A 27,328-nucleotide genomic window follows, 5' to 3' on the forward strand; every position below is an offset into this window, starting at 1 on the left:
GAGAAGTGTCTTATGTTCATGTTGCCTATGACCATTGAAATGAAGTAGTATGTGTAATTGGAGGGGCTAGAGCTTTAGGCCCAGCTGTTACTCCAGAATCACACAGGGTGGTTTCTCCCTGAGCAACCCAAAGTGGAGAAGGGATCCAAGGCTTTTACTACTTTTCTCTTAAAGCATTCATCTTATTCATAGATAACAGCCCATTTAGTCCTTCAAATATTTAACTCTTATGTGCCAGGCATTTTTCTAAGCTCCAGGACCATAGTCATGTACCAATATGGTCCCTGTTGTCCCAGAGATTACAGTTTAATGGGGAAGAGAAAGGACAGATTTTTAAAAAAAAGATAAATTCTGCTTTGGATATTGTTGTTTTATGTGCTTAATATATCTAATGTGTGTCTTTTTTGCTGCTGGGCAGTTCTAAACTCATTGGTACCTGGGTTGGTTACAGGGCTTTGGGGATCATCAGGGTTTAGGCCATAGGTGAAATTAAGATAGGGTAAATAACAGTCCTGAGCTGAAGATGATTACCTAAGAAATATCAGTTTTTTTTTTTTTTTTTTTTTTTTTTTGGAGACAGAGTCTTGCTCTGTCGCCCAGGCTGGAGCGCAGTGGCCGGATCTCAGCTCACTGCAAGCTCCGCCTCCCAGGTTTATGCCATTCTCCTGCCTCAGCCTCCCGAGTAGCTGGGACTACAGGTGCCCACCACCACGCCCGGCAAATTTTTTGTATTTTTAGTAGAGACGGGGTTTCACCGTGTTAGCCAGGATGGTCTTGATCTCCTGACCTCATGATCCACCCGTCTCGGCCTCCCAAAGTGCTGGGATTACAGGCTTGAGCCACCGCGTCCGGCCAGAAATATCAGTATTTAAGGAGGGCTTGAAAATAGTGATCTAACATTTACATGGAGAAGGAGCAAAGAGAATACTACATAGTAGGAGCAAAAAGAAAAATATTTTTACCTTTATATTGGGCACTTATGGTCCAGACACTGTTTCATTTAATCTTCACAAAATCTCTGTGAGGTAGGTATTACCTCTATTTTACACATGAAAAAGAATAAAAACTGAAGACTCAGAAAATTGAAGATTGTGGAGCCTGGGGTCAACAGGCTTAGGCTTTTTAAAAAATTTGAAGGCTGGGCGAGGTGGCTCACGCCTGTAATCACAGCACTTTGGGAGACTGAGATCAGGAGTTTGAGAGCAGCTTAACCAACATGGTGAAACCCTGTCTCTACTAAAATAGAAAAAATTAGCTGGGCATGGTGGCACGCGCCTGTAATGCCAGCTACTTGGGAGGCTGAGGCAGTAGAATTGCTTGAACCCGGGCGGTGGAGGTTGCAGTGAGCTGAGATCACACCATTGCACTCCAGCCTGGGTGACAGGAGTGAAACTCTTGTCTCAACAACAAAAAACAACTCAAATTACTCATGGCCCTGGGAATGGGGGCATTTAAAAAGTTAACAAAGGCAACCAACCTGGTTTCCACAAAGATGGCCACTTCCAGGTCAACCCAATCATCAGTATCCCTGGGTCCTCAGCATCCCTTCCTTGTTTGAGTGGGAATTATGAGATTACAGCCCCACCTATGGAAATTGAGCACACTAGCACTGGCCATGCTGTACATACAGCAAATGAGAGGGCTTCATACTGTTATAACAATCTGTACCACAATTCTCTGTGCGGTCTGCCCAGGTCTAAATGACATGTCCTCAGAGGCACCATCATCTCCAAGTCCATGGAAACCATGCACTTACAGAAACCAGAACCTCCCATACCACGTTACTAATGACCTACAACATCGACTTGGTCTGTATCATGCAGTGCTCAACATTCTGGTTGCAGCATCACATTTCTCAAGAATTTGATTCCATGCTGACTCCTTTACTTGGAGTATTGAGATTCCCCAGGTACAGTGAAAGTATGAGCCTCTGAAATGGAAGACCAGGAGCTGGTTTCCCTATGCTATGGCAATCCGCCACCCGGAAGCACTTGCTGCACCAACAGCATTCCCACAGCTTGCCTCTGCAGCCCTGCAGCACCCATTAGAAACACTTCTCACAATGAACTACTGTGCTGGCAGAGCCATAACTAGACTGCTGGACAGCAAGCTCTGTGAGGCATCTAGGAGAAAAGTTCCCGAAATCCTGAGAAACATTCTTCACTCCGGAATAGCGTCACATCATTGAGTCATTTGGGATGATGGGGGATATGATGGAGCAGGTGTATTGGGAAGTCAGTGAACAATAAGGCTAATTCATTAGTGGGCCCGCTGGCGTAGTATTTTTCCGATTCCGCAGCCGTTAAATCATTGGTGGTCTTTAGCGTGCCGGAACAGCGGGTGGTGGAGTTGGAAGATAGATGGCAGGGATCTGAAGAAAGGTGAAGTGTAGACAGGAGTGGAGACAATGTGAAGTTTAGAAAAAACTAATTGCCGGGCGTGGTGGCTCACGTCTATAATCCCAGAACTTTGGGTTGCCGAGGTGGGAGGACTGCTTGAGGCCAGGAGTTCGGGACCAGCCTGGGCAACGTAGCAAGACCATGTCTCTACCAAAAAAAAAAAAAAGCCAAGCGAGGTGGTGCGCTCCTGCAATCCCAACTACTCGGGAGGTGGGAAGATCGCTCAATTCCGGGAGGTCGAGGCAGCAGTAAGCCGTGATCATGCCACTGCACTCCAGCCTGGGCAACGGAGCGAGACCCCATCTTAATTAAAAAAATATATATGTATTTAATACAGGAGAGACTGGATTGCTTTGAAAAGTTGATTTGATGGGAATGTGAGGTTGGAGAGATCTTATGTTTTCCAAGACTAGAAAAACATTGTGGTTCCGTTCAGCCCTCCCGGAAAATACCTAGGGGACATAAAGAGCGGACCGAGTACCTGTTCGTTTCCCCAGCCCTTGGCCGGCAGGGCTCCGGCAGCGCCCTGGGAAAACTTAGGGAAGGGCAGGTCTCACAGCGGTTACCGGAAGTGACGCATTCATTCTCGCGAGAAGGAAGACGCGCGAGCATCGGCGGCCCGGAACCGGCCTTGGAACAACGGCGGAGCCTGAGGCCGCTTTCCCTCCCGCCCCATGGAGCGGCCCCCGGGGCTGCGGCCGGGCGCGGGCGGGCCCTGGGAGATGCGGGAGCGGTTGGGCACCGGCGGCTTCGGGAACGTCTGTCTGTACCAGCATCGGGTGAGGCGGGGCGCGAGAGGGAGCGGCGGTGGTTTTGAGCGTCTGTGGAACACAGAGCTGACAGTGTGGGATAGATGGTTGGTGGGACCTTGGGCCGTGTTTGTGGGCCAGTGGGCTTGTGTGTGTGTATGAGAGGGAAGGATACTCTGCCTGTATGTCCAAAGTTGTATCTGAGGTACTGGGCACAGATAGAGCTGTTGCGGGGAACTTGGGTATGACTGTCAGGCTGTGACCAGGTGTTTAGTGAGTGTGACAGTGCGCGTGTGTCTCTGTGAATGTAGACTGTCAGGGTGTGTGAGGCAGATGCACGTCACAGTGTGTATGTGCGAGCACGAATGTGTGAGAAGAGGGTTCCACATTCCAACTGCCTGTTGGAATGTGTGCGTTCGTGTGTGTGGGTCCGTGTGTGCGCGCGCGCGCGCTTGGAGGCCGTGTGGTATCAGTGGGGACTGCAGTAGACAAGGAAGGCTTCACGATGGGTCGAGAGTTAAACCTTTGGAAACATGGATGGCCTTTGGAATTGGGGATGTATTCCAGGTCGGGACAGTATGAGGGTAAGTTGGTGCAGATCATGGCTTCAAACGGAAGGCGATATTAATAGACTGGAGATGGGAGGCGCTCCAGTCGGTGGAGGACAGTTAACATCAGACTCAATAATTTTACTTTGATTTAATAGAGAATGTTTAACCATTGTAGCAGCAGTTAAAAAATAATATTTGGGTCATGTTTGTGTGTTTGTTTGTTTTTTGTTTTCGAGACGGAGTCTCACTCTGTTGCCCAGGCTGGAATGTAGTGGCGTGATCGTGGCTCACTGTAGCCTCCTCGTCCGGGGTTCAAGCGATTCTCCTGCCTCAGCCTCCTGAGTAGCTGGGATTACAGGCGCCCGCCACCACGCCCGGCTAATTTTTTTGTATTTTTAGTAGAGACAGGGTTTCACCATGTTGGCCAGGCTGGTCTCGAACTCCTGACCTCAGGTGATCCACCTGTCTCAGCCTCCCAAAGTGCAGGGATTATAGGCGTGAGCCACTGCGTCAGGCCTGGGACATGTATTTTTTGATATAAAAAATGATAATAAAAGCTATGAACCCTTTCCCCAGAAAAATTCACAGATGCACATCCACACAACCATGCATTGCCATTTGAGAGGTTCATGCTTTCCTAAAGGACATTTTAGGTAAATAGACCCTGGACTAACACTTCCTGTAATACAGACTTTGTTTTGTTCCCTGTAAAATAGGTATAGTATAATACTTGCATGCATCATGGGTTTGAGAGTTAAATAAAATAATAATGTATGTAAAGCTAAATACAGTACCTGACCCGTGAAAGCCCTCAACTGTTAGTACCTGCTGCTACTTTGTTGTTGCTGCTGCTATGATCATAATGCTCCTCATTAATTGGCCTTAAACAAGGAAATGTCAAGATTAAAAGTGTTGTTCTAGGAAAATGGTTTTGTGGAGGATAAATTTGAGTGGAACAACATGTGGGACAAGATGAACAGTTAAGATTTTACTAAAATGCCTGGGCTTGGATTGTGAATAGAGAAATGAATTCAAGAGGAAAAGTAATAATTTGTTATCTAAAGGAACATGGGTGTAGTGAGAAAGCTCATAATTTGGAGTGGGAGAAAGGGGAGATAGGTGTCTACCTTGGGGAAATAGACATGTTTAGGGTAATTAGAATGACAACTGAAACTGATAGAACTGAGGAAGTTTTGTGAACCAGGTTTCTAGATAGGGCATGGGAGAAAATCTTGGAGAAAGAGAATGGAAGGTGAAGGACTAAGGCATTAAATCCTGTGATAGCAGGATAAGTAGTAAATTTAATAATTCTCACCATCAGAGGGAATATAACACACTAAAAAAAAAAGTGGGAGCCAAGTGCTTCCAGTGGCATGTTGCCTGTGTTATCTAAGCCTGCCTATCGACTGGTCATAAGGAAAAAGGATGCATGTTGGCAGCTTTTGTGACTTCTTTTTTTGGTCCCTGGGTGGGGATGGATGAATTCGTCACTTTTTGTTTTATTATGGTAAAGTATACATAACACAACATTTATCACTTTATTTTTAAGTGTACAGTTAGGTAGCATTAAGTATATTGACGTTGTTGTACAGCCATCACCCTATCCCCAGAATATTCCAGCTTTTTAAGCACATAACTTTGTTGTTGTTGTTGTTGTACATCTATAAACTTCCCATGGAACATTCTTTGTGAAAAGGTAGAATTTCACAGAGTGGATGAAATATAAATTAAGGAGTTGAAGGATCTTACAAAGTGGGATTTTTGAAATAGATAACTTACTGCTCCATTAACATGAGCATTTAGGACTCAGTGCTGTTCGTGGTTGTGTCTGATTCTCATCTCCATGGTGGTAAAGGCCTGCATGGGACATAGATATAACTGGCCACCTGCTCATAACAAAAGGAAGACTGAAGGGAGTGAGAACTGTGGGTAGGCTAGCTTGTAGTCTATCCTATTTTCCTTCTTCTCTATGCACCAAGTATCATCTTATCTCTAGCCTCTTTTTTCCTCTCAGCCCCCAATTCACACTACCCTATCCAAGCTGTGTCTTGCTTCCCCACCTATAATATATTTTTTCTGTCCTGGCCCCTGGGCTCTTCTTTCTTTATTCATACATAGCCTTTATTACAACTCTGGTTTTTGTCAGAGATTACATATGTTGGAAATTCTTTTGAAATCTCTTCGTGATATCAGAAACATAGTGTAGCCTGTTTTGCCCTGGCTGCTGTTTCTGAGCTGCATTATTAGTGTTGCCAGAATATCATGGGATCTGGCTATTTCCTGTAATGTACATCAGAATGGGTTTAATTTCAGTCAGAATTGCCTAAATTACTAGTCACAGACCAGAGATATTAGGTTCATTGTGTAGGTATGGAAACAGAAGTACACTCATTGGTAGGATTTTTTTCCTTCATGTCATTTGAAATGCATACAGTAAGATTAGAGTTTTTTGCTTTAGGCTTGGTTATATTAAAACTTTCTCTTGCTGTTTGGAGTCCAGGAAGCCCTGAATTACCTTCTTCATTCTAGTTATGCTGGGAGCTGGGGCCCATATTAGTTGTCTTGATTAAGCTCTGAATGAGATTTGCTGGGGAGACAGGATCTTTTTTTTTCTGACATTACACACGAGAGACAGTTCCAAAGAGACCAGTTGTAAAATCAGTTTCAGTCACTTTTCCCTTGTGTGCTGTTGTGTGTTTGAAGGTCAGTTTTAAAGCATTGGTGTAATAGTCTCATGGTTTATCTTTTTAAAAAAGCGTTACTTCAAGAGAGCTGTGAATAAATATATTTAATTAGTAAAGCTAAAAAGTTTTGTTTTAGGTTATTTCTTTGGTAGCAAATAAATCTGCACAAGAACCTAATTTTTTTTTTTTTCTGTTGATTTTCTATTTTGGCAGGAACTTGATCTCAAAATAGCAATTAAGTCTTGTCGCCTAGAGCTAAGTACCAAAAACAGAGAACGATGGTGCCACGAAATCCAGATTATGAAGAAGTAAGTGTACTCCTTGACTTATATTCCCCTGGTTCTACAGCCCAACCAGATGTCATCATCGGGAAAGAGACCAGGAATCCACTCCTCTCAGGATCTTTTCGGGAACATGTATTTTTTTCTCTCATTAAATATATTATGTTTCAAATAACATCACATTAGGATTAAGAAGGTTTAGTTAAAATCAGCTAGGACACTTACACACTGTTGGTAGGAATGTAAAATTGTGCAGCTGTTATGGAAAACAGTATGGTAACTCCTAAAAAATTAAAAATAGAATTACCATATGATCTAGCAATTCCATTTCTGGGTATATACAAAAATGAATTGAAAGCAGGGACTTCAATAGTAATTTGTACACTCATATTCATAGCATTATTTTTCACAATAGCCTAAAGGTAAAAGCAACCCAGTATCTACCAACAGAGACATGTATAAACAAAATGTGGTATACTCATGAAATGGAATGTCATGCAGCCTTAAAAAGGAAGGAAACTGACACATGCCACAGCATGGATGAATCTTGTGGAGATTATGCTAAATGAAATAAGCCAGTCACAAAAAGACAAATACTGTTTTATTCCACTTATATGTGGTACCTAGTCTAGTCAAACTCACAGTGAAAGAAAGTAGGATGGTGTTTGCCAGACAGTGAAGGGACCAGCAAATAGAGAATAATTTTTAATAGGTGCGGAGTTTCAGCTTTGCAGAATTCAACAGTTTTGTGCAGTATAGTGATAGTAGCAAAATAATGTGAAAATATTTGATGCTAGGCTGGGCACGATGGCTCACACTGTAATTCGATCACTTTGGGAGGCTGAGGCGGGTGGATTGCTTGAGCTCAGGAGTTCGAGACCCGCCTGGGCAACCTGGCAAAACCCCATCTCTACAAAAAATACAAAAATTAGCCGGGTGTGGTGGTACATGCCTGTAGTCCCAGTTACTCGGGAGGCTGAGGTGGGAAGATTGCTTGAGCCCAGGAGGTCGAGGCTACAGTGAGCTGAGATCATACCAGTGTACTCTAGCCTGGGTGACAAGAGCAAGACCCTGTCTGAAAAAAAAGGAAAGCATCTGATGCTACTAAACCATACACTTAAAAATGGTTAAGGTAGTAAATTTTATGCTATGTGTATTTTACCACAGTCAAAAAAGTATTTCATTTCAGTTAACGAAAGTCAGTTAGGGTATGGTGACTCACACCTATAATCCCAGCACTTTGGGAGGCCAAGGTGGGTGGATCACCTGAGGTCAGGAGTTTGAGACCAGCCTGGTCAACATGGCAAAACTCCATCTGTACTAAAAATACAAAAATTAGCCGGGCGTGGTGGTGGGCGCATGTAGTCCCAGCTACTTGGGAGGCTGAGGCAGGAGAATTGCTTGAACCTGGGAGGCAGAGGTTGCAGTGAACTGAGATCATGCCACTGCACCCCAGCCTGGGCGACTCTGTCTCAAAAATAAATAAATTACCCCAACATTTTGTGGCTTAAAATAGCAAACATTTAGTATCTTATAGTTTCTGTGACTTAGGAATTTAGGAGTGGCTTAGCTGGGTGATTCTAGCTTAGAATCTTTCCTGAGACATCTCAAGATACTGGTTGGAGCTACAGTAATCCAAAGGCTTAACTGGCACTGGAGTATCTGCTTCCATGCTCACTTATATGACTGTTGGCCAGAAGCATCAGTTCTTCACCGCGTGGGCCTCTTCATGGGGAAGCTTGAATGTCTTCATGACATGGAAGCTAGCTTCCCCAGAAAGATCTTTTCCCCAGGAAGAGTGAGTGATCTGAGAGACAGAGACAGTGAATGAGCGAGCAAGATGAAAACTGACATATCTTTTATGATCTTTCCTCGGAAGTGAGACTCCATCCTTTTCCACCATATTCTGTTTGTTACGGTGAGTCACTAAGTACGGCCTACATTCAAGGGGAGGAGAGTTAAGCTTTTAAAAAGAGAAGTAGACATATTTTAAAACTTCCACAGGTAGTGTGCTAAGTGCTTTACAGATCATTCTTCCAGTTATCACAGCAATCTTATATTTAGGTATTATTTTGTAAGTGAGGAAGTTGAAGCATATAGAGTCACATGGTTGGTAAAGTGTGGATTTGAAATAAATGCTTTCTGACTCTAATATATCTATGCTTAATTTCATTTTGCTTCTCAAACTTGGTTATGTGGCAGAATCACCAGGAAAGCTTAACAATATAAATTATCAGGCCCTACATGTACATGGAAATTATGTTTGTTTCTTTTTTTTTTTTTCTTTTTTTTTTTTAAAGAGATGTGGTCTTGCTGTGTTACCCAGGCTTGACTTGAACTCCTGGGCTCAAGTAGTCCTCCTATCTCAGCCTCTGGAGTAGCTGGGACTGTAGGCATGTGCCACCACACCTGGCTAATTTTTAATTTTTTGTAGAGATGAGGTCTCAGTGTTACCCATGCTGATCTCAAACTCCTGGCCTCAAGCAATCCTCCCACCTCAGCCTCCCGAATTGTTGGGATTACAGTTGCAACTGCATCCAGCCTTTTTAAAACGCCCGATTTGAATCCTTACTTGACTACCTACTGACTGTGTTACTTAGCCAATTTGTGCTTCAATTTTCTCCTGTGTGGTGAAAGTATTAATAAATCTACCTATATTAGGATTATTGTGACAAGTAATTGAGTTAATATATTTAAAATGCTTACTGCTTGGCACTTAGAAATGTAATAGTAGTAATAGTGATGGTATTTTTATGTATGTTTTCTTTTAAAAAATTACTAATTTTTAATTATACAAATCAGAGATTAGAGTATATAAATAATACCGATCTTTCCCTCTCTGTTCATCCACCCTCAATTAAGTAGCATTTCAAATCCAGTCCCTTTTTATTGGAAATAATTTTTTTATTGTAATGTTTTTCTTTCTTATTAGGTTGAACCATGCCAACGTTGTAAAGGCCTGTGATGTTCCTGAAGAACTGAATATTTTGATTCATGATGTGCCTCTTCTAGCAATGGAATACTGTTCTGGAGGAGATCTCCGAAAGGTAGTGTGGATGTTTTGAGATGAGAGATAGTAAATCTCAAACTTTAGCATTATTTGAATCATGTTAAATATAATAAACTAGAATAAGGATCGGAAAAACTATGGTCTGCTTCCTGTTTTGTAAATAGTTTTATTGGAACACAGCCACATTCATTTCTTTACACATTGTCTATGGCTGCTTTCTTATGACTACAGAATTGAGTAGTTTAACAGAGGCTATGTGACTTGCAAAACCTAAAGTATTTACCATATGGTTCCTTACAGAAAATGTTTGTTGACTCCTGATTTAGAAAATGCATTTTTGTTGTTGCTGTTTGATGGGACTATAGCAGTGGTATTAGATGAAATTTTCAGTGGTTAAGGTTCTTGTAAAAAGTTGTTTTCTGTATTGCAATCTTTCTTTTCTACCTAATTTTAAATGTGCCCATATGACCATTTTTATATATATCCCTGAGATTTGTCAGCCTTTTCCAGTTTCAAGTGCTTTTTGCTTCTTTTTACTTTTATGAGCCTTATCATGAAATTTACATGCCCTCAATATGGATTTGGTAATTGTATTCCCTTGTATTTTATTATGACTTATTTTCTCATTGAATATTCTCTTAGAGTATAGTAATTAATGTGTGGTCACTATTACAGCCCAGCAATTTGCAGAACACATTTTTAGATTTCTTTCTTTTTTTAGCTGCTCAACAAACCAGAAAATTGTTGTGGACTTAAAGAAAGCCAGATACTTTCTTTACTAAGTGATATAGGTATGTAATCAGTATTAAAATACCATTGTGATGTAATTCCCCTTTGGTCCATAAAAGATTCTGTACCTTTTTGGGAATTCAGGAGAATTGTTGATACACTGTACAAAGTCTATAGAATTTCAACATCTATAAGAAGTTATCATATAAATCTATTACTGTTGATGCTAAATTAAAACTAGGATATTTTGACTGGGTGCGGTGGCTCACGCCTGTAATCTCAGCACTTTGGGTGGCTGAGATGGGTGGATCACGACGTCAGGAGTCCAAGACCAGCCTGGCCAACATAGTGAAACTCCATCTCTACTAAAAATACAAAATGCCTGTAATCCCAGCACTTTGGGAGGCCGAGGCAGGCGGATCACAAGGTCAGGAGATCAACACCATCCTGGCTAACACAGTGACACCCCGTCTCTACTAAAAAATCCAAAAAATTAGCTGGGTGTGTTGCGGGTGCCTGTAGTCCCAGCTATTTGGGAGGCTGAGGCAGGAGAATGGCGTGAACCCAGGAGGCAGAGCTTGCAATGAGCCGAGATCACGCCACTGCACTCCAGCCTGGGCGACAGAGCGAGACTCCGTCTCAAAAAAATAAAAATAAAAATAAAAATAGAAAAATTAGCTGGGCACGATGCCACATGCCTGTAGTCCCAGTTACTCGGGTGGCTGAGGCAGGAGAATTGCTTGAACTCAGGAGGTGGAGGTTGCAGTGAGCCAAGATCGCGCCACTGCACTCCAGCTTGGGCAACAGAGTGAGACTTTGTCACACACACACACACACACACACACACACACACACACACACACACAAACTAGGATATTTTATTTATTTTTGGCTAAGAGTCCTTTTTTTATCTAATAGGTGTTCCAATAGCTGACAAAAAAATCATGTGAAATGACCTTACTCAATTTCACTCCCCTTACACCATTGACATAGTAATTTTTTTTACAGTGGAATTACATCTCCTTGAGAGATGGGTCCTCAAGTCGACTCTTTTTTGTTTGTTTTGAGATGGAGTCTAGCCATGTCACCCAGGCTGGAGTGCAGTGGTACAATCTCAGCTCACTGCAAGCTCTGCCTCCCAGGTTCAAGTGATTCTCCTGCCTCAGCCTCCTGAGTAGCTGGGATTACAGGCGCCCGCCACCATGCCTGGCTAATTTTTGTATTTTTAATAGAGACCTGGTTTCACTGTGTTGGCCTGGCTAGTCTCAAACTTCTGACCTCATGATCCGCCCGCCTCGGCCTCCCAAAGTGCTGGGATTACAAGCGTGAGCCACCACGCCAGGCCAAGTCAACTCTTGGGGTGAAAAATCTCTGCTTAATCAGAATGACTCCAGAAAAATTCCTAAAATAACCAGTACCTAACCTTTTGGAGGAACCTCAAAAACCAAAAATTTGTTTCCGCGTAGATTTTGGTTTTGCCTCTTTTCCAAGGTCATGAGAGCTAAAGTCCAGTTTAAATGGTTGATTTAGTTGGGAGAAGGGGGCTTATTAGAGTTACAGGGATTTTCCCAATTGCTTGTTGCATTTCTATTTAATGTTAATTCTAATGAGTTAAATGAACATATAGTATAATTTTGTAGTATTTGTTTAATGTTACGTTTTTCTGTGAAGAAAACCTGAACTACTGTAATATTAGTTGTGTAGTTACGATGATCCATATAAACTTGAGCATCAGAGCAGATTTGTACAAAATGTGAGGTGAATTTTTCTTTTAACTCAATGCTTTCTGTTACTTCAAAGTGTATTTTAAACTTTATTTAGGGTCTGGGATTCGATATTTGCATGAAAACAAAATTATACATCGAGATCTAAAACCTGAAAACATAGTTCTTCAGGACGTTGGTGGAAAGGTAGGTGAAACCTGAAGTAATGTTTCATGCCTATTGAATATAGTCTGTCTGATATAGTTAGTCCTTGAGCTTTGGTGTCTTTGCTGTATGCCCGTAACACTCTTACTTTTTCCATTTCAGACCTTACCACACTGAACTGTAGTTTTGTGTTTAGTTTTTTGTCCCTTCTGCTAAACAGTGGTTCCATTAAAGAAGGAACTACACTTGTCTTTTCTTTTTCTTTTTTTTCATTTTTCATACTTAACCCAGCTCCTAGACTTCACCTGTCTTGTTCATGTCTGTTTTTCCAGCATAGTATCTAGCAAAGATACTGGCAGTGAATACATAATATGTTAACACTTACTATTTTATTCTTATGAAGCACATCCAAAACACATACACACACATCCTGGGTTCACTTTAAGAAAAAAAAGCAAGTATATATATCTTTAAAACTTATTTTCCTTCCCCTAATTTAAATGAGTTATCTGGAGAAGAACCAGAAATTGTGAATTGACTCTTAAAATGTTCATTTAATTAGTAATTTTTAAGCAGTTTTCTTGTTTCCAGCATCCAAATTTCATTCCAGTAAAGACTGAAAAGCCAAGAGTCTGCGCCTTGTGTTGAGTTGTGTGTGCTGTCTCTTCAGTTAGTGAAGATAGTTGTTGGTCTTGTGGGAGTGTTGGAAGCTTAGTGATGCTTCTTCTCTTAGGAGCCTTTCATGTATGCTTGGCACCAAATATCTCTGCTTTTTTTTTTTTTTTAATCCAAAGACTTCAGGACATTCTTGAAGTTAGATCTCAGTATTTACTCACATTTAATCCACTCTAAGGGGGTATGATGCTTCTTCAAGTTTGGAAGTCACCCTTGCCTTTACTTTCCAGTTTAATGGATCGAGCAAATTTTGATTATAGCAAAATAAAAATTAATAGCCCACCTGTATTTAATTTTTACCATGTACCAAGCACTGTATTACCTTCTTTACTTTCATTATTTCATTGGATCCTAATAACAATTCTGTGAAGTAGGGACTGTTAGTCGTCCAATTAGATGAGAGAGGTTAAATAACTTGGTAGATCACACACCTAGTTAAGTGGTGGCACTCAGACTTGAAATATTTTTGTGATATTACAGAGCCCAAGCTCCTCACCACCACCTTCTCTATAGCCTTATAAGGATATTGTTGTCTTTCCTTTTTAAATTTCTCTACCATTTAATACTTAATCTGTCATTATTTTTCAGATAATACATAAAATAATTGATCTGGGATATGCCAAAGATGTTGATCAAGGAAGTCTGTGTACATCTTTTGTGGGAACACTGCAGTATCTGGTGAGGCCTGTATTGTTTCTTTGAATTTAAGTGTGTGTAGGATTCTCTTATTTCTGAAGATCATGAATATAGTAGTTCAAAAATAAAGTAGTTTTTCCCATACAGTGTTGGTGTTTAAAACATTTTCTCTTTTGAAGGCCCCAGAGCTCTTTGAGAATAAGCCTTACACAGCCACTGTTGATTATTGGAGCTTTGGGACCATGGTATTTGAATGTATTGCTGGATATAGGCCTTTTTTGCATCATCTGCAGCCATTTACCTGGTAAGAAATGGATGAGAACTTGGGCATGCTTAATGGGAATGGAAATATTTTCATTTGTCTGCTTTTTTTTTCTTTCTTTGTTTAATTGCCTTTGAATATACAATTGAATATAATTAAATGGCAAGAAATCTTAAGAGTATTTGTAAGAATCACTTTGTCAGCTGAGGTAGCTTTTGATTTTATAGGCATGAGAAGATTAAGAAGAAGGATCCAAAGTGTATATTTGCATGTGAAGAGATGTCAGGAGAAGTTCGGTTTAGTAGCCATTTACCTCAACCAAATAGCCTTTGTAGGTAAGTATATTTTAGTTAAGAAAGTTTGCCTCAGTTTCTCCGGAGTTGTAAAGGAACAGTAGAGTAGTTTTCTGTTTCAAGTTGCATTATCCAGTAGCACTTTCTGTGATGATGTAGAAACTTTCTATATCTCTGTTCGCCACATGAGGCTATTGACTACTTGACAGGTAGCTAGTTTGGCTAGGTAACTGAATTTTGAATAAATACTAAATGTAAACAGCCATTTGGGACTGACTAGTGGCTACCATATCGGACAGCACAGATCTAGTGGAAACAAGAACTGCCATTTGACTGATTGACATAGGTCCTAAGAAGGTTCTTAGGATAATGAAGGGAATGGGTTCTTTGCAGAATGGATTTGGACTCATCTGTTGAAGTTGTCAGTAACTAACATGTGGAGTTTTGAGTAGTTTTTGATGGAAAAGAGTTTGTTCCCTGTCATTTCATGAATTTGAAAGTAAGTTATGAAATGGTATAGACAAGTGATGTGGGAAAGAAAGTGGACAACCTACAAAATTACCTTTCTAACAGTATAAAGGGAAATTGGAACATAATGATTTGCTTTTCACCCTATTTTGTATGTTTTCTAGTTTAATAGTAGAACCCATGGAAAACTGGCTACAGTTGATGTTGAACTGGGACCCTCAGCAGAGAGGAGGACCTGTTGACCTTACTTTGAAGCAGCCGAGATGTTTTGTACTAATGGATCACATTTTGAATTTGAAGGTTAGTCTTAATGGGTCTACTGCATAAGACCAGCATTGAAATTAACAAGTTTATTTGGAAAATTAGCATAAATGTAGTTTAATAATCTTTTCCTGTTGCTTACTTATTTATTTATTTTGAGTCAGGGTCTCGCTCTGTCACCTAGGCTGGAGTGCGGTGGCACGTTTTAAGCCCACTGCAACCTTCATCTCCCAGGTTCAAGCAATTCTTTTGCCTCAGCCTCCCAAGTAGCTGGGACTACAGGTGCATGCCACCACACCCAGCTAATTTTTGTATATTTAGTAGAGAGAGGGTTTCACCACGTTGTCCAGGCTGGTCTTGAACTCCTGACCTCAGGTGATCCGCCTGCCTTGGCCTTCCAAAGTGGGATTACAGGCATGAGCCACTGCGTCCAGCCCTGATGCTTATTTGAAAAAAGAAAATTATATTCTTAGAGCTGATTTTTATTTTATTTTATTTTATTTTGAGATGGAGTCTCACTCTATTGCCCGGGCTGGAGTGCAGTGGCCGGATCTCAGCTCACTGCAAGCTCTGCCTCCCGGGTTTACGCCATTCTCCTGCCTGAGCCTCCCGAGTAGCTGGGACTACAGGCGCCCACCACCGCGCCCAGCTAGTTTTTTGTATTTTTTTAGTAGAGACGGGGTTTCACTGTGTTAGCCAGGATGGTCTTGATATCCTGACCTCGTGATCCCCCCGTCTCGGCCTCCCAAAGTGCTGGGATTACAGGCTTGAGCCACCGCGCCCAGCCTAGAGCTGATTTTTTAAAAAAAATTTCTTTAGCAAGCTGTCTCAGTTTGCTTCTCTGTGGTCTTTGTTGATTACTCCTTTGAAGCAACTTTTTAATTTACCTTTTCCCATGTTGTTGCCATTATCCTCATTCATTTAGGTCTAGTCATACTGGATTTTATTTGGTAAGGAAGGTGCCTATCTGCCTTTCATGGCTCTGCACTTACTCCCTAACCTATAGTTAATTCAATATGTACTACCTATCTCATCTTCTGAAAATGCTTTTTTATTCTTCTGCCCAAGAAACTAACATAGTTCTTTTTTTTTTTTTTTTTAACAAGTCAAGTGTAAACTGATCTGCTTGGCTTTTTTGGGGGGCTTTCCCTAACCAAGTTTTGCCTTGTACCTGCCTCTCTTAACCTTTACCTCATACAAGACCAGCTTGTCACTACTCCTTATACCTCAAACCCATTATCTACCTTTATGCTTTGACAGATGCTATCCTTCTGCCTAGTATGATATCCATTTCTGTGTATCTCCTCACCTACACTGGCATGTCTTCAAGAACTTTTCTTTAAATGGTCTCTGTCACACAATTTGTCATTTAAAGGCTATATTCTCTATTTCTCATCTTCCATTCATGCATCCTCATATAGATGGTTTTCTTCTTCAATGTTGGGATTGTTTTACTACTTTTATTAACAATCACCCACCCTACCCATCCTAACCATGGCAGAGCAGAGCAGGGCATGTATCAGGTTCTTAGTAAATTATTTATTGATATGAATGACAGCTATAGATAGTTCTGTTGGGCAGTGTACCCAGAAACAACTCTCATCAATAGTCTTTACATTTTTATTGATAGTTTATAGTATACAGGTTTCTAAAATTGAAATGAGAAATTATAATCATTTAATGTTAGAGTACATGGCGAGATAGTTCACTTTAGTCTGGAACTCCTGAGCTCACGTGATCCTCCTGCCTCAGCCTACAGAGTAAATGGGACTGCAGGTGTGCGCCAGCTCTCCTGCCTAATTTTTAAATTTTTGGTAGAAATGGGGTCTCGCTGTGTTGTCCAGGCTGGTTTTGAACTCCTGGCCTCAAGTGATCCTCCTACGTTGACTTCTCAAAGTGCTGGGATTACAGATGTGAGCCACTGTGCCCGATCTTGGCATACTTTATTAAATAGAAACTTGAGGCCATGTGGATGTCATTCTTGGCTAACACTGAAAAGATACCTAGCTTCTTCTTGATTTGGTTTCCTTCTACTGTGCCAAAGAATAAATTATCCTTCAGTGCGTTAGGAAAGCAGGGCTTTAGTTCTGTGTTGCCTCTGAAACATTTCGGTTGTGAATGAATCACATCTCTTATTTGTTTCATACTCGTCTTAGGAATTATAGCATCATTTCTGCTTTGAAGGGCATGTGTGAGCCTCTTGTTTTAGGGCATGGGGAAAGATTCCACATTATGGAGTTTGTAGTTTACAGACTTAAATTCAGTTTGCAGCACCACTATTTACCTATCTGTGAACCTGAGCAAATGTTTTTTGTCTATCTCAAGGACAGTAATATCTTCCTCAAAGCATCAATATTATTATGAGGTTATACAGAGTAAGGTATATATAAGGTACTAGTTATAGTAGTTCAAAAAGCTTCAAGGATGCTTGTTAGACATGATAATAGGACTGAATTTTGAAGAATGAGACTTTTTAGGGAAAGGGTGGGGGTGGGATAGATTTATAGGCAGCAGAGCATCATGAGCAAAAGTACAGAAGTATGAACTACAAAACAGCTTGGTGTTACTGTAGGACATTTTCAAATCTGAAATGTTTATATATATTGTACAAGAAAGGAATGATGTCTGATTTTCACTTAAAAAAGGAAGCAACAAAACAGTTACTATTTCCCTTTTGAAAAAACAGCTTAGCAAGTCTGATTGTATGCATACTTTCCAACTGTTTATTATGAAATTCTTTAGATATGTAGAAGAGTTGGAAAAAATGTACTGAACCTACCACTAAAAATAATGGTGAAACAGCAACATTTAATTATTTTTTTCTTTGCCTCCTCTTTCATGCCCCTAAGTGTAACTATATTCTGAATCTCTTCTTGGTTCTTTTTCCATTACATTTCCTTTTTTTTCTTAGGCAGTCTCTTCAACTGTATAGCTTTACCTATAAACTGCACATGGATAACTCCTAAGGTTATTTCTCTCCATAGCTTTGACTTTTCCACCAAGGACTTATAACTGTCGTATAACTGTATAACTAACTGTATAACTATCTGGTTGTTCCACTGGCACTTAAGACTTAATTTATTAAAAACTGAACACATTTGTTCTATCCATTACATTTTTTTCTTTTTTTTGTTTGTTTTTGAGATGGAGCTTCACTGTGTCTCACAATCTCAGCTCACTGCAACCTACACCTCCTGGGTTCAAGTGATTCTCCTGCCTCAGCCTCCTGAGTAGCTGGGATTACAGGCGCCCACCACCATGTCTGGCTAATTTTTATATTTTTAGTAGAGATGGGGTTTCACCATGTTGGCCAGGCTGGTCTTGACACCCTGACCTCAGGTGATCCTCCCACCTTGGCCTTCCAAAGTGCTGGGATTACAGGCATGAGCCACTGCACCTGGCCCCATTAAATCTACCTCTATAGATTTCCTGCACTCTTATTTGCACTGTCACCTTTTCAGTTACCCAGATGGGAAACTTTGGCTGTCTTGACTCTTCCTTTCTCTTCAATCGATATATCCAATTATTTTATAAATTTATCTTTTGAATATCTTAATAATTTTGAGCTTGCCAGGTTCTCAATTTAGAAAGGCTTGCATAGTTCTCTTTCACTTATTGAATAAAGTTCAGACCCTTTCATTGGTACTCAGAACCTATCTTGGTTTCATATCAATTTATACTTCCGGACTTACTCTTACTAATGCCCCGAGAGAGCATCATTTTAGGTACATTTGAACTGGATTAATTGTATTCTCTGATTATGCCCATCCCTTTCTACTTTTCTGCTTCTGCTCGCCTTGTTTTCTGCCTAAAGGAACTTATTTTTCAGCCCTTTCCCATTTCAGTCTTTCTTTCATTTCAAAGTTTAGCTCAAGTAGTGCCTCCTTTATGAAGTGCCCGCTTCCTACTGCCAAGTGTATGATACTTTACGCTGATTATAACACCTATCACATTTTACCTGGTACTTTAGTTCTCTTAGTATATCTTAATACCTTCTGTTTGACTATAACTGTATGGAGGGCAAGGATCATCAGGTACTCAGTTTGTATACCCACTACTACCACCACAACACATTTAATATTATGTGCCAACAGTATGTACATACCAATAGTAGGTACTCATTAAATATTATAGTGAACAAAAAAATAAATTTAGGTTGTATTTCCTCTTTTTTCTTTTGCTCCCTTCTGGTCTGGAGCTTTGGTAGTGGGATGCCATGATGACATATCCTAATATCCTGTGTAAAAGTAGATGTCCATTATAGGATTTTCATCCTAAGTTTCTGCTATTGCTATAAATGGCAGCTGTCATAGTGTGAAATCTGCCTAAATTGGGAAGGCGTGGAAAGTCTTAGGTAGTATAATTGTATTGTAAATCCATATCAGTTTTGAAGATTTCCCTACTCCCCTTTTAAACATAAAAGATTTATATTAAAGAGAAGTCTCTTAATAAGAGAAATACTGGCAATCATGTTGTGACATTTGGAATTCACATGAAAAGGATCAACTTCAGGTTATAAAAACAGTTTGGTATTTCTTTTTAAAAATTTTGTTAATACAGGTGCGGTGGCTCATGCCTATAATCCCAGCACTTTGGGAGGCGGAGTCAGGCAGATCACTTGAGGTCAGGAGTTCAAGACCAACCTGGCCAACATGGTGAAACCCCATCTCTACTAAAAATACAAAAATTAGCCAGGGAGGGTAGTGCGTGCCTGTAATCCCAGCTACTCGGGAGGCTGAGGCAGGAGAGTTGCTTAAACCCGGGAGGTGGAGGCCGCAGTGAGACGAGATCGCAACACTGCACTCCAGCCTGGGCAACAGAGAGAGAGACTCTGTGTCAAAAACAAACAAAATTGTTAATATACTTTTAAGGTTTTTTTTGTTTTTTTGTTTGTTTTGTTTTTTTGAGATAGAGTTTTGTTCTGTCACCCAGGCTGGAGTACCATGGTGCGATCTCCACTCACTGCAGCCTTCACCTCCCGGACTCAAGTGATTCTCTCGTGCCTCAGCCTCCCACATAGTTGGAATTACAGGTGTGTGCCATCATGGCCGACTAATTTTTTTGTATTTTTAGTAGAGACAGGTTTTCGCCATGTTGGCCAGGATGGTCTCAAACTCCTGTCCTCAAGTGATCCACCTGTCTTGGCCTCCCAAAGGGCTGGGATTACAGGTGCGAGCCACTGCACCCAGCCTAATTTTTTAAATTGACAAATAATTGTACATATTCATGGGTAAATAGTGATGTTTCAATACATATACTGTGTAGTGATTAGATTAGGATAATTAGCATATCCATCATCTCAAACATCATTTCTTTGTGTTGGGAATATTCAGTATCCCTTTCTTTCTTTTTTCTTTTTCTTTCTTTTTTTTTTGTTTTTGAGACGGAGTCTCGTTCTGTCGCCGAGGCTGGAGTGCAGTGGCCGGATCTTGGCTCACTGCAAGCTCCGCCTCCCGGGTTTACACCATTCTCCTGCCTCAGCCTCCCGAGTAGCTGGGACTACAGGCGCCCGCCACCTCGCCCGGCTAGTTTTTTTTTTTGTATTTTTAGTAGAGATGAAGTTTCACCATGTTGGCCAGTCTGGTCTTGAACTCCTGACCTCAAGTGATCCACCTGTTTTGTAATCCCAAAGTGCTGGGATTACAGGCGTGAGCCGCCATGCCCAGTCTCAGTTTAGTATTTCTGTAGCACCACTTATTTGGGCATCTGTGTTAGGATTTGTAAGTGGAAATAATAGTGGGCCTTTAAACTAAAAACTGTACAGCAAAGGAAGCAATTAACAAAACGAAAAAGCAACCCATGGATTGGGAAAAGATACACACCATACATCCAATAAGAAATTAACATCCTAAATTTATAAGAAACTCATGCAACTCAATACCAAAAATGTAACTAACCCAATTAAAAAATGTGCAAAGGACCTAAATTAGACACTTCTCAGAAGAAGAAATTCAGATGGCCAACAAACATATGAAAAGGTGCTCAACAATTCTTAGCATCAGGGAGATGCAAATCAAAACCACACTAAGCACCCCCCACCTGTTGGGATGGCTATTATGCAAAAGAAAAAAGGTTAGAGTTAGGATGTGGGAAAAAAGAAATCCCTTCTGCACTGTTGGTGGGAATGTAAATTATTACAGCTATCTTGGGAAACAGTATAAAAGTCCCTCAAAATTAAAAATAGGACTACTGGCCAGGCGTGGTGGCTCACACCTGTAATCCCAGCACTTTGGGAGGCTGAGACAGGTGGATCATGTGAGCTCAAGAGTTTGGGACCAGCCTGGGCAATATGCGGAAACCCCGTCTCCACTAAAATTACAAAAATTAGTTGGGCATGGTGGTGCACATCTGTAATCCCAGCTACTCAGTAGGCTGAGGCAGGATAATTGCTTGAACCCAGGAGGTGGAAGTTGTAGTGAGCTGAGATCATGCCACTGCACACCAGCCTGCATGACACAGCAAGACTCTGTCTCCAAAAAAGAAAAAAAAAATAGAACTGTAAGATTCAGTAATCTCACTTCTGGGTATCTATCCAAAGGATTTTAAAGCAGGCTTGTGAAGAGATATTTGCACTCCCATGTTCATCGCAGCATTATTCACAATAGTCAAGATATGGAAATAGCCTAAATGTCCTTTGGCAGATGAATAGATAGGGAAAAGGTGGCATATATACACAGTGGAATAGTATTCAACCTCAAGAAAAAGAAGGAAATTCTGCCATTTAGGACAATGTGGATGAACCTGGAGGACATGCTAAGTAAACTAAGCAAGACACAGAAAGAGAAATACTGCATGATCTCACTTACATGTGGAATCTATAATAGTTAATAGAAGCAGACAGTAGCATCATAGTTGCCAGGGGCTGCAGGGACGGGGGTGGGGAGGTGTATGTAGAGATGTTCATCAAAAGGTCCAAACATGGCAGCAAAAGAAAAAAATACAAAAATGACAACTATGAAGAGGTGACAGATATATTAATTAGCTGAAATGTGATAATTTCACAATGTATATCAAAACATCAAGTTGTATATCTCAAATATATAACATTTTTATATGTCAAAAAAATTAAATTGTCACAAAATAAAATATTTAAAAGATAAAGCAGTAAATGAGGAGAGGGCTATGACAGATGAAACAAGATAGGCTCTATGTAAATGATGGTTGAAACTAGGTGAGGTATTCACGGTTTTGGGAGGGGGCTTATTATTACTGGGGCTTATTATTACTGTTGTCTATAGTTTTGTGTCTTTGAAAACATCAATTCAAATTTGTGTTTTAAAGGGAAAAAAAGAAGTAATAGTGGCCTTGGATTAATGCCCACATTTGTAGTAAGGATTTTCAGCAGAGAGAATTTTAATCATTTGCATACACTAGTCAATGTAAGGCATGGAGAAATGTAGGCATTAATTTTGTATGGCTTTTCTAAGGACACTAGAAGGAAGAGAATTTAAAATCATGTTCTTTTCAAAAGACTGAAGTCCAACTCTGTTGCTGTCCACGCTTACATGGGCAGAGCCCCACCTGACTCAGCCTCACACTCACTTGGCCTGTATCAGGTTACTTTTACTGAGGCTTTAGGAGAGAGTGATAAAACTGTTCTTGTTTGATTTTGGGCCCTTAGGCAGGTTGCTGCTCTGGGGTTAGGTTGCCTTATAAAAAGGTAACTCACCACGCATAACAATGCTTTTTCCTGTTTAAAGAGAGACCTAGTTCTTCTATCAGATGATTTCTTAAGGCAGCACAAAGTAGCCAGATACAAAAAGAGTTAAGATCCAAGCTCTACCAGTTATTACCTGTGTGATCCCTAACAAGTTATTTAACTTAGAACTCTGGTTTCTTTCTCTGTTTAAAATGGAGATTAAAAGATCTAATTATTGGGGATGTTATGTGAAAGTGGTTTACCAGTCGGGTGCGGTGGCTCACGCCTGTAATCCCAGCACTTTGGGAGGCCAAGGCGGCAGATCACAAGGTCAGATCGAGACCATCCTGGCTAACACGGTGAAACCCCGTCTCCACTAAAAAATACAAAATATTAGCTGGGTGTGGTGGCGGGTGCCTGTAGTCCCAGCTACTGGGGAGGCTGAGGCAGGAGAATGGTGGGAACCCAGGAGGTGGAGCTTGCAGTGAGCCGAGATTGTGCCACTGCACTCCAGCCTGGGTGACAGAGCAAGATTGTCTCAAAAAAAAAAAATAAAGAAAGAAAGAAAGTGGTTTACCCCAGTGGTTGTCTTCTGTTAGGCACTTCATGAATTGGAATGTTTCCTTTTAGGTCTATGATAATGTTTTTTTCAAAATAAATAACTGTTCTTTCAAATTGGGATTTTTATTTATTCATTTTGTGCATCCCTATAACTTTGAAATTTTATTGTTGGAACTAACATCTATTGTAGAAAAGGAAATTGTTCAGTTTTCAGAATGTCATTTTGTAATTATAAAAGGAGATCTCACTTTGGAGAATGAGTGAACCTTGTTTAATGTAGAAACAATGCCTGTTGATATTCACCTTTTAGTATCTGGCAGTGAATCTTTTATGTAGCAAATGATCAATAAATTTACCTTTTTTTCTCATTTATACAGATAGTACACATCCTAAATATGACTTCTGCAAAGATAATTTCTTTTCTGTTACCACCTGATGAAAGTCTTCATTCACTACAGTCTCGTATTGAGCGTGAAACTGGAATAAATACTGGTTCTCAAGAACTTCTTTCAGAGACAGGAATTTCTCTGGATCCTCGGAAACCAGCCTCTCAATGTGTTCTAGATGGAGTTGTAAGAAAATTAATTATAATATCCCTAGAGTATATGAAATCTAGAGGGATTGCATGCCCTGCAATTTTTATGCATACTTGGAATTCCTTGGTCTGGGGAGCACATTCTGTTTTGGTTTTGTCCTACTCCCAACTCTTATCATTGCTTTGCAAGGTGAACAGGATAGAAATGAAACATTTGTTGTTTTGATCTGTGGTGCCAGTTTTCTGCTCCTGTACCCAGACCAAACTGAGGGTCAGGCTGCTTACTCTCTCGGCCCAATAACGAGATGCAGATGAACTGGGAGAGGAGGGAGTTTTTATTTCAGTAACCAGTTACAGGTAGAAGGCCTGGAAATTATTGCCAGACCAACTCAAAATTACAAAGTTTTCCCAGAGTTTATATATCCTCTAAGCTATATGTCTATGTGTAAGTTTGCATTCATCTAAAGACATAAATGATTATTTTAATCTCTAACTAAGGTCTGAGTCTTGACATTCCTCTGGAGCCTCGGTAAATTTATTTACTCTAAATGGGTCCAGGTGCTGGGGTGATTGCCTTTATCTTGTCTCCTATTAAATCACAGAGGTTTGAGGAGTTCCTACAGACCTCCAATAAACTTGTTTGTGGAAGCCTGAGGACTTTCTTGAGACCCCCAATAAAACATTTAATCCTAAATGGGTCCTGTTAAGAATTCCTTCATTATTTTGCTTTTAGGCCCAGGAAAGGCCTGGGTGGAACTCTTGGTAGGCTTTGGTTACATTTCAGCCGTTGTGTAAGGGCACTGGCTCTTCCAGTTGTTGTTGTTGTTGTTGTTGTTTTTGAGACAGTCTTGCCCTGTTGCCCAGGCTGAAGTGCAATGGCGCAATCTCAGTTCACTGCAACCTCTGCCTCCTGGGTTCAAGTGATTCTCCCTGCCACAGCCTCCCAAGTAGCTGGGATTATAGGCGCCCGACACCACGCCCAGCTAGTTTTTTGTATCTTTGGTAGAGACGGGGTTTCACCACTCCTGACCGACCTCAGGTGATTGGCCCACCTCGGCCTCCCAAAGTGCTGGGATTACAGGCGTGAGCCACTGTGCCTGGCTGCTCTTTCAGCTTTTAGTATTTAACTTCACCACTCAATGAGTGCTGAAACAGTTGTTATGGAGGCCTGTGTTAGTGAGACCTGGCCTGCCACACTCCCACTTATTATTCCTTCTTGGCTTGGTGCAGTGGCACATGCCTGTAATCCCAGGACTTTGGGAACCCAGGGTGAGTGGATTGCTTGAGTTCAGGAGTCGAGACCTGCCTGAGCAACATGGTGAAGCCCTGTTTCTACAAAAACTACAAAAATTAGCTGGGTTTGGTGGTGCAGCCCTGTAGTCTTAGCTACTTGGGGAGCTGAGGTGGGAGAATCACTTGAGTCCAGGGAGGTTGAGGCTGCAATGAGCCATGATCACGCCACTGCACTCCAGCCTGGGTGACAGAGCAAGACCCTGTCTCAAACAAAAAAATTTCTTTTCATATTTGAAGTCCAGTACTCTGAAACTACTGTGAGACCAGCAGTCTCATAGTTTCTGCCAAAGGATGGATGGGTGGTAAAATACGACTGGTCATGACTTTTTTCCCTATTTTTCTTTTTATGACTTTATTCAGGCATATTAATTATCATGTTAGTTCTCATTTAAGGAGTACAATATAGTGATTTTTTGTTTCTTTTTTATTAACTTGTCACTGACTTGATGCTCAATTGCAGTGATTTTTTTTAAATTTACCAAATTTGCAGCTATCACCATAAATCAGCTTAAAAACGTTTCCATTAACAGTCCATTAACTGTTAATCTCCATTCTGCCCACCCCAGGCAACCAGGAATCTATTTTTTATCTCCAAAAGTTTACCTTTTCTGAACATTCCATATAAATGAAATTATGTAATATATAGTCTCCTGTCTGACTTTTTTTACTTGCCTTGTATTTTTGAAGTCCATGCATGTTGTAGCATGTATCAGTACTTAATTCCTTTTGATTACTGAATAGTTTTTTCACTGTATATATCTTTTTGCATTTGTTCTTTGGGTTTTGGTGATTGTTCACTTTAGCCCATACAAAAGTTTGGGTCTTTTTCCTCAACAAAAGTATGGACTCTGTTATTTGTAAGAGATATGCTAATACACATTGACTTTGTTCATTTGCATTTCAAAGTAGAAAATCTGGTGCATAAGTATTTAGAAAACCTAGGATTTTCAAAGATCCTTGAGCAGGATTTTAATTGTTTGTTTCTTTTTCAGAGAGGCTGTGATAGCTATATGGTTTATTTGTTTGATAAAAGTAAAACTGTGTATGAAGGGCCATTTGCTTCCAGAAGTTTATCTGATTGTGTAAATTATATTGGTAAGTCCAGTCTGTTTAGCGGCTGAGCTTTAAACATGAATTAATTTAACTTTAACTCTCAGTATGATTAGTAGAAATGGACTTTTGATGTTGTGTTCTGTATCTCATACTTGAAGTTTCTATATGGGGTTATACGAGAATTCTGAAAAATTGATTTATATAGTTTGGAAGGTGAAAAGGTAGATATTAAATCTCCACCAGATCATTCATTTAAGAGGAGATTTAATTTCTTGAGGATAGGACTCTTACAGGAGAATGAAACTTCATTATTAGTTAAACCTACTTTTTAATTGTCTCTTCATTGTCTAAGCATGTTCAAGTATTTATTTCATTTTTCCTGTGAATACTGCTTGATGTTCAAATGTTTTAATTTATCATGTGAAAATTATTCTTTTCTTTTGAACAAGTTAAGTGTTTGATCACTGTATGTCTACCCAAATAAAATAAAGCACAAAATTACAAAATCAACAACAAAATTGAGCAGAGGGGCTGAAATATATGTAATCTTACTTTTTAAAAAATCTTTTTATTAGTTTTCTTTTGAAATTTTCGTTTAAATTGAGGCAGTTTACATAGAGTGAAATTTACATAGTGTGAAATTCACAGATCATGTATTTTGCTAACTTTTGACAAATTTATATACTTGTGTAATCCACACCACAGTCACGATGTAGATCATTTCCTTCACCTCAGAAAGTTCCCTCATGTCTCATTTCAGTCAACTCCCCTTGCCCCAGACTTTATTATTATTAATTTACTAATGGACTTTTTTTTTTAAAGAATGGTTTTAGATTTGCCAAAAAATTGGGCAGATAGTACAGAGTTTTCATATAACTCTCCTCACTCACGCATGTAGTTTTTCCTATTGTTAACATTTTACCTGGGAGGTGGAGGTTACAGTGAGCCAATGTCACACCACTGCATTTCACCCTGGGCAATAGAGTGAGACCCTTTCTCAAAAAAATAAATAAAAAACATAAAATATTAAAAAATATTAAAAAGTTAAAAAAATCTATTTTACATTAGTATGATGCATTTGTTACATTTAATGAACCCATATATTATTAATTGAAACCCATACTTTATTCACATTTCCTTCATTTTTACCTAATATCCTTTTTCTGTTCTAAGATCTCATCTAGGATACCACATATTTAGTTGTCATGTCTCTTTAGCTCCTCTTTGCTGTGACATTTTCTCAGACTTCAAATAGTCCTTGTTTTTGATGACCTTTTGATGACAGTTCTAAGGAATACTAGTCAAGTATTTTGTAAGATATCCCTCTGCTGAAATTTGTCTTTTTTTTTTTTTGAGACGGAGTTTCAGTCTTGTCGCCTAG

At 40.1% G+C, this 27,328-nt stretch overlaps 1 protein-coding gene across 1 annotated transcript in view; it reads left to right on the top strand.

The window, feature by feature from the left end:
- The first annotated feature begins 2,986 nt into the window (after positions 1–2,986).
- CHUK (conserved helix-loop-helix ubiquitous kinase) overlaps positions 2,987–27,328 on the top strand; it is a 43,439-nt gene continuing 19,097 nt past the window's right edge. The window contains exons 1-11 of the mRNA XM_011935557.1: positions 2,987–3,178; positions 6,597–6,691; positions 9,597–9,711; positions 10,396–10,465; positions 12,225–12,313; positions 13,535–13,624; positions 13,762–13,886; positions 14,072–14,179; positions 14,770–14,905; positions 23,444–23,638; positions 25,887–25,989. Coding sequence (XP_011790947.1) covers positions 3,074–3,178; positions 6,597–6,691; positions 9,597–9,711; positions 10,396–10,465; positions 12,225–12,313; positions 13,535–13,624; positions 13,762–13,886; positions 14,072–14,179; positions 14,770–14,905; positions 23,444–23,638; positions 25,887–25,989 — 1,231 coding nt within the window. The 5' untranslated portion in view covers positions 2,987–3,073. The remainder of the gene's footprint in view (positions 3,179–6,596; positions 6,692–9,596; positions 9,712–10,395; positions 10,466–12,224; positions 12,314–13,534; positions 13,625–13,761; positions 13,887–14,071; positions 14,180–14,769; positions 14,906–23,443; positions 23,639–25,886; positions 25,990–27,328) is intronic.

The sequence above is a fragment of the Colobus angolensis genome, unplaced genomic scaffold (genome assembly GCF_000951035.1).
Source record: "Colobus angolensis palliatus isolate OR3802 unplaced genomic scaffold, Cang.pa_1.0 Scaffold144, whole genome shotgun sequence".
In the NCBI taxonomy this organism is placed as follows: Eukaryota; Metazoa; Chordata; class Mammalia; order Primates; family Cercopithecidae; genus Colobus; species Colobus angolensis.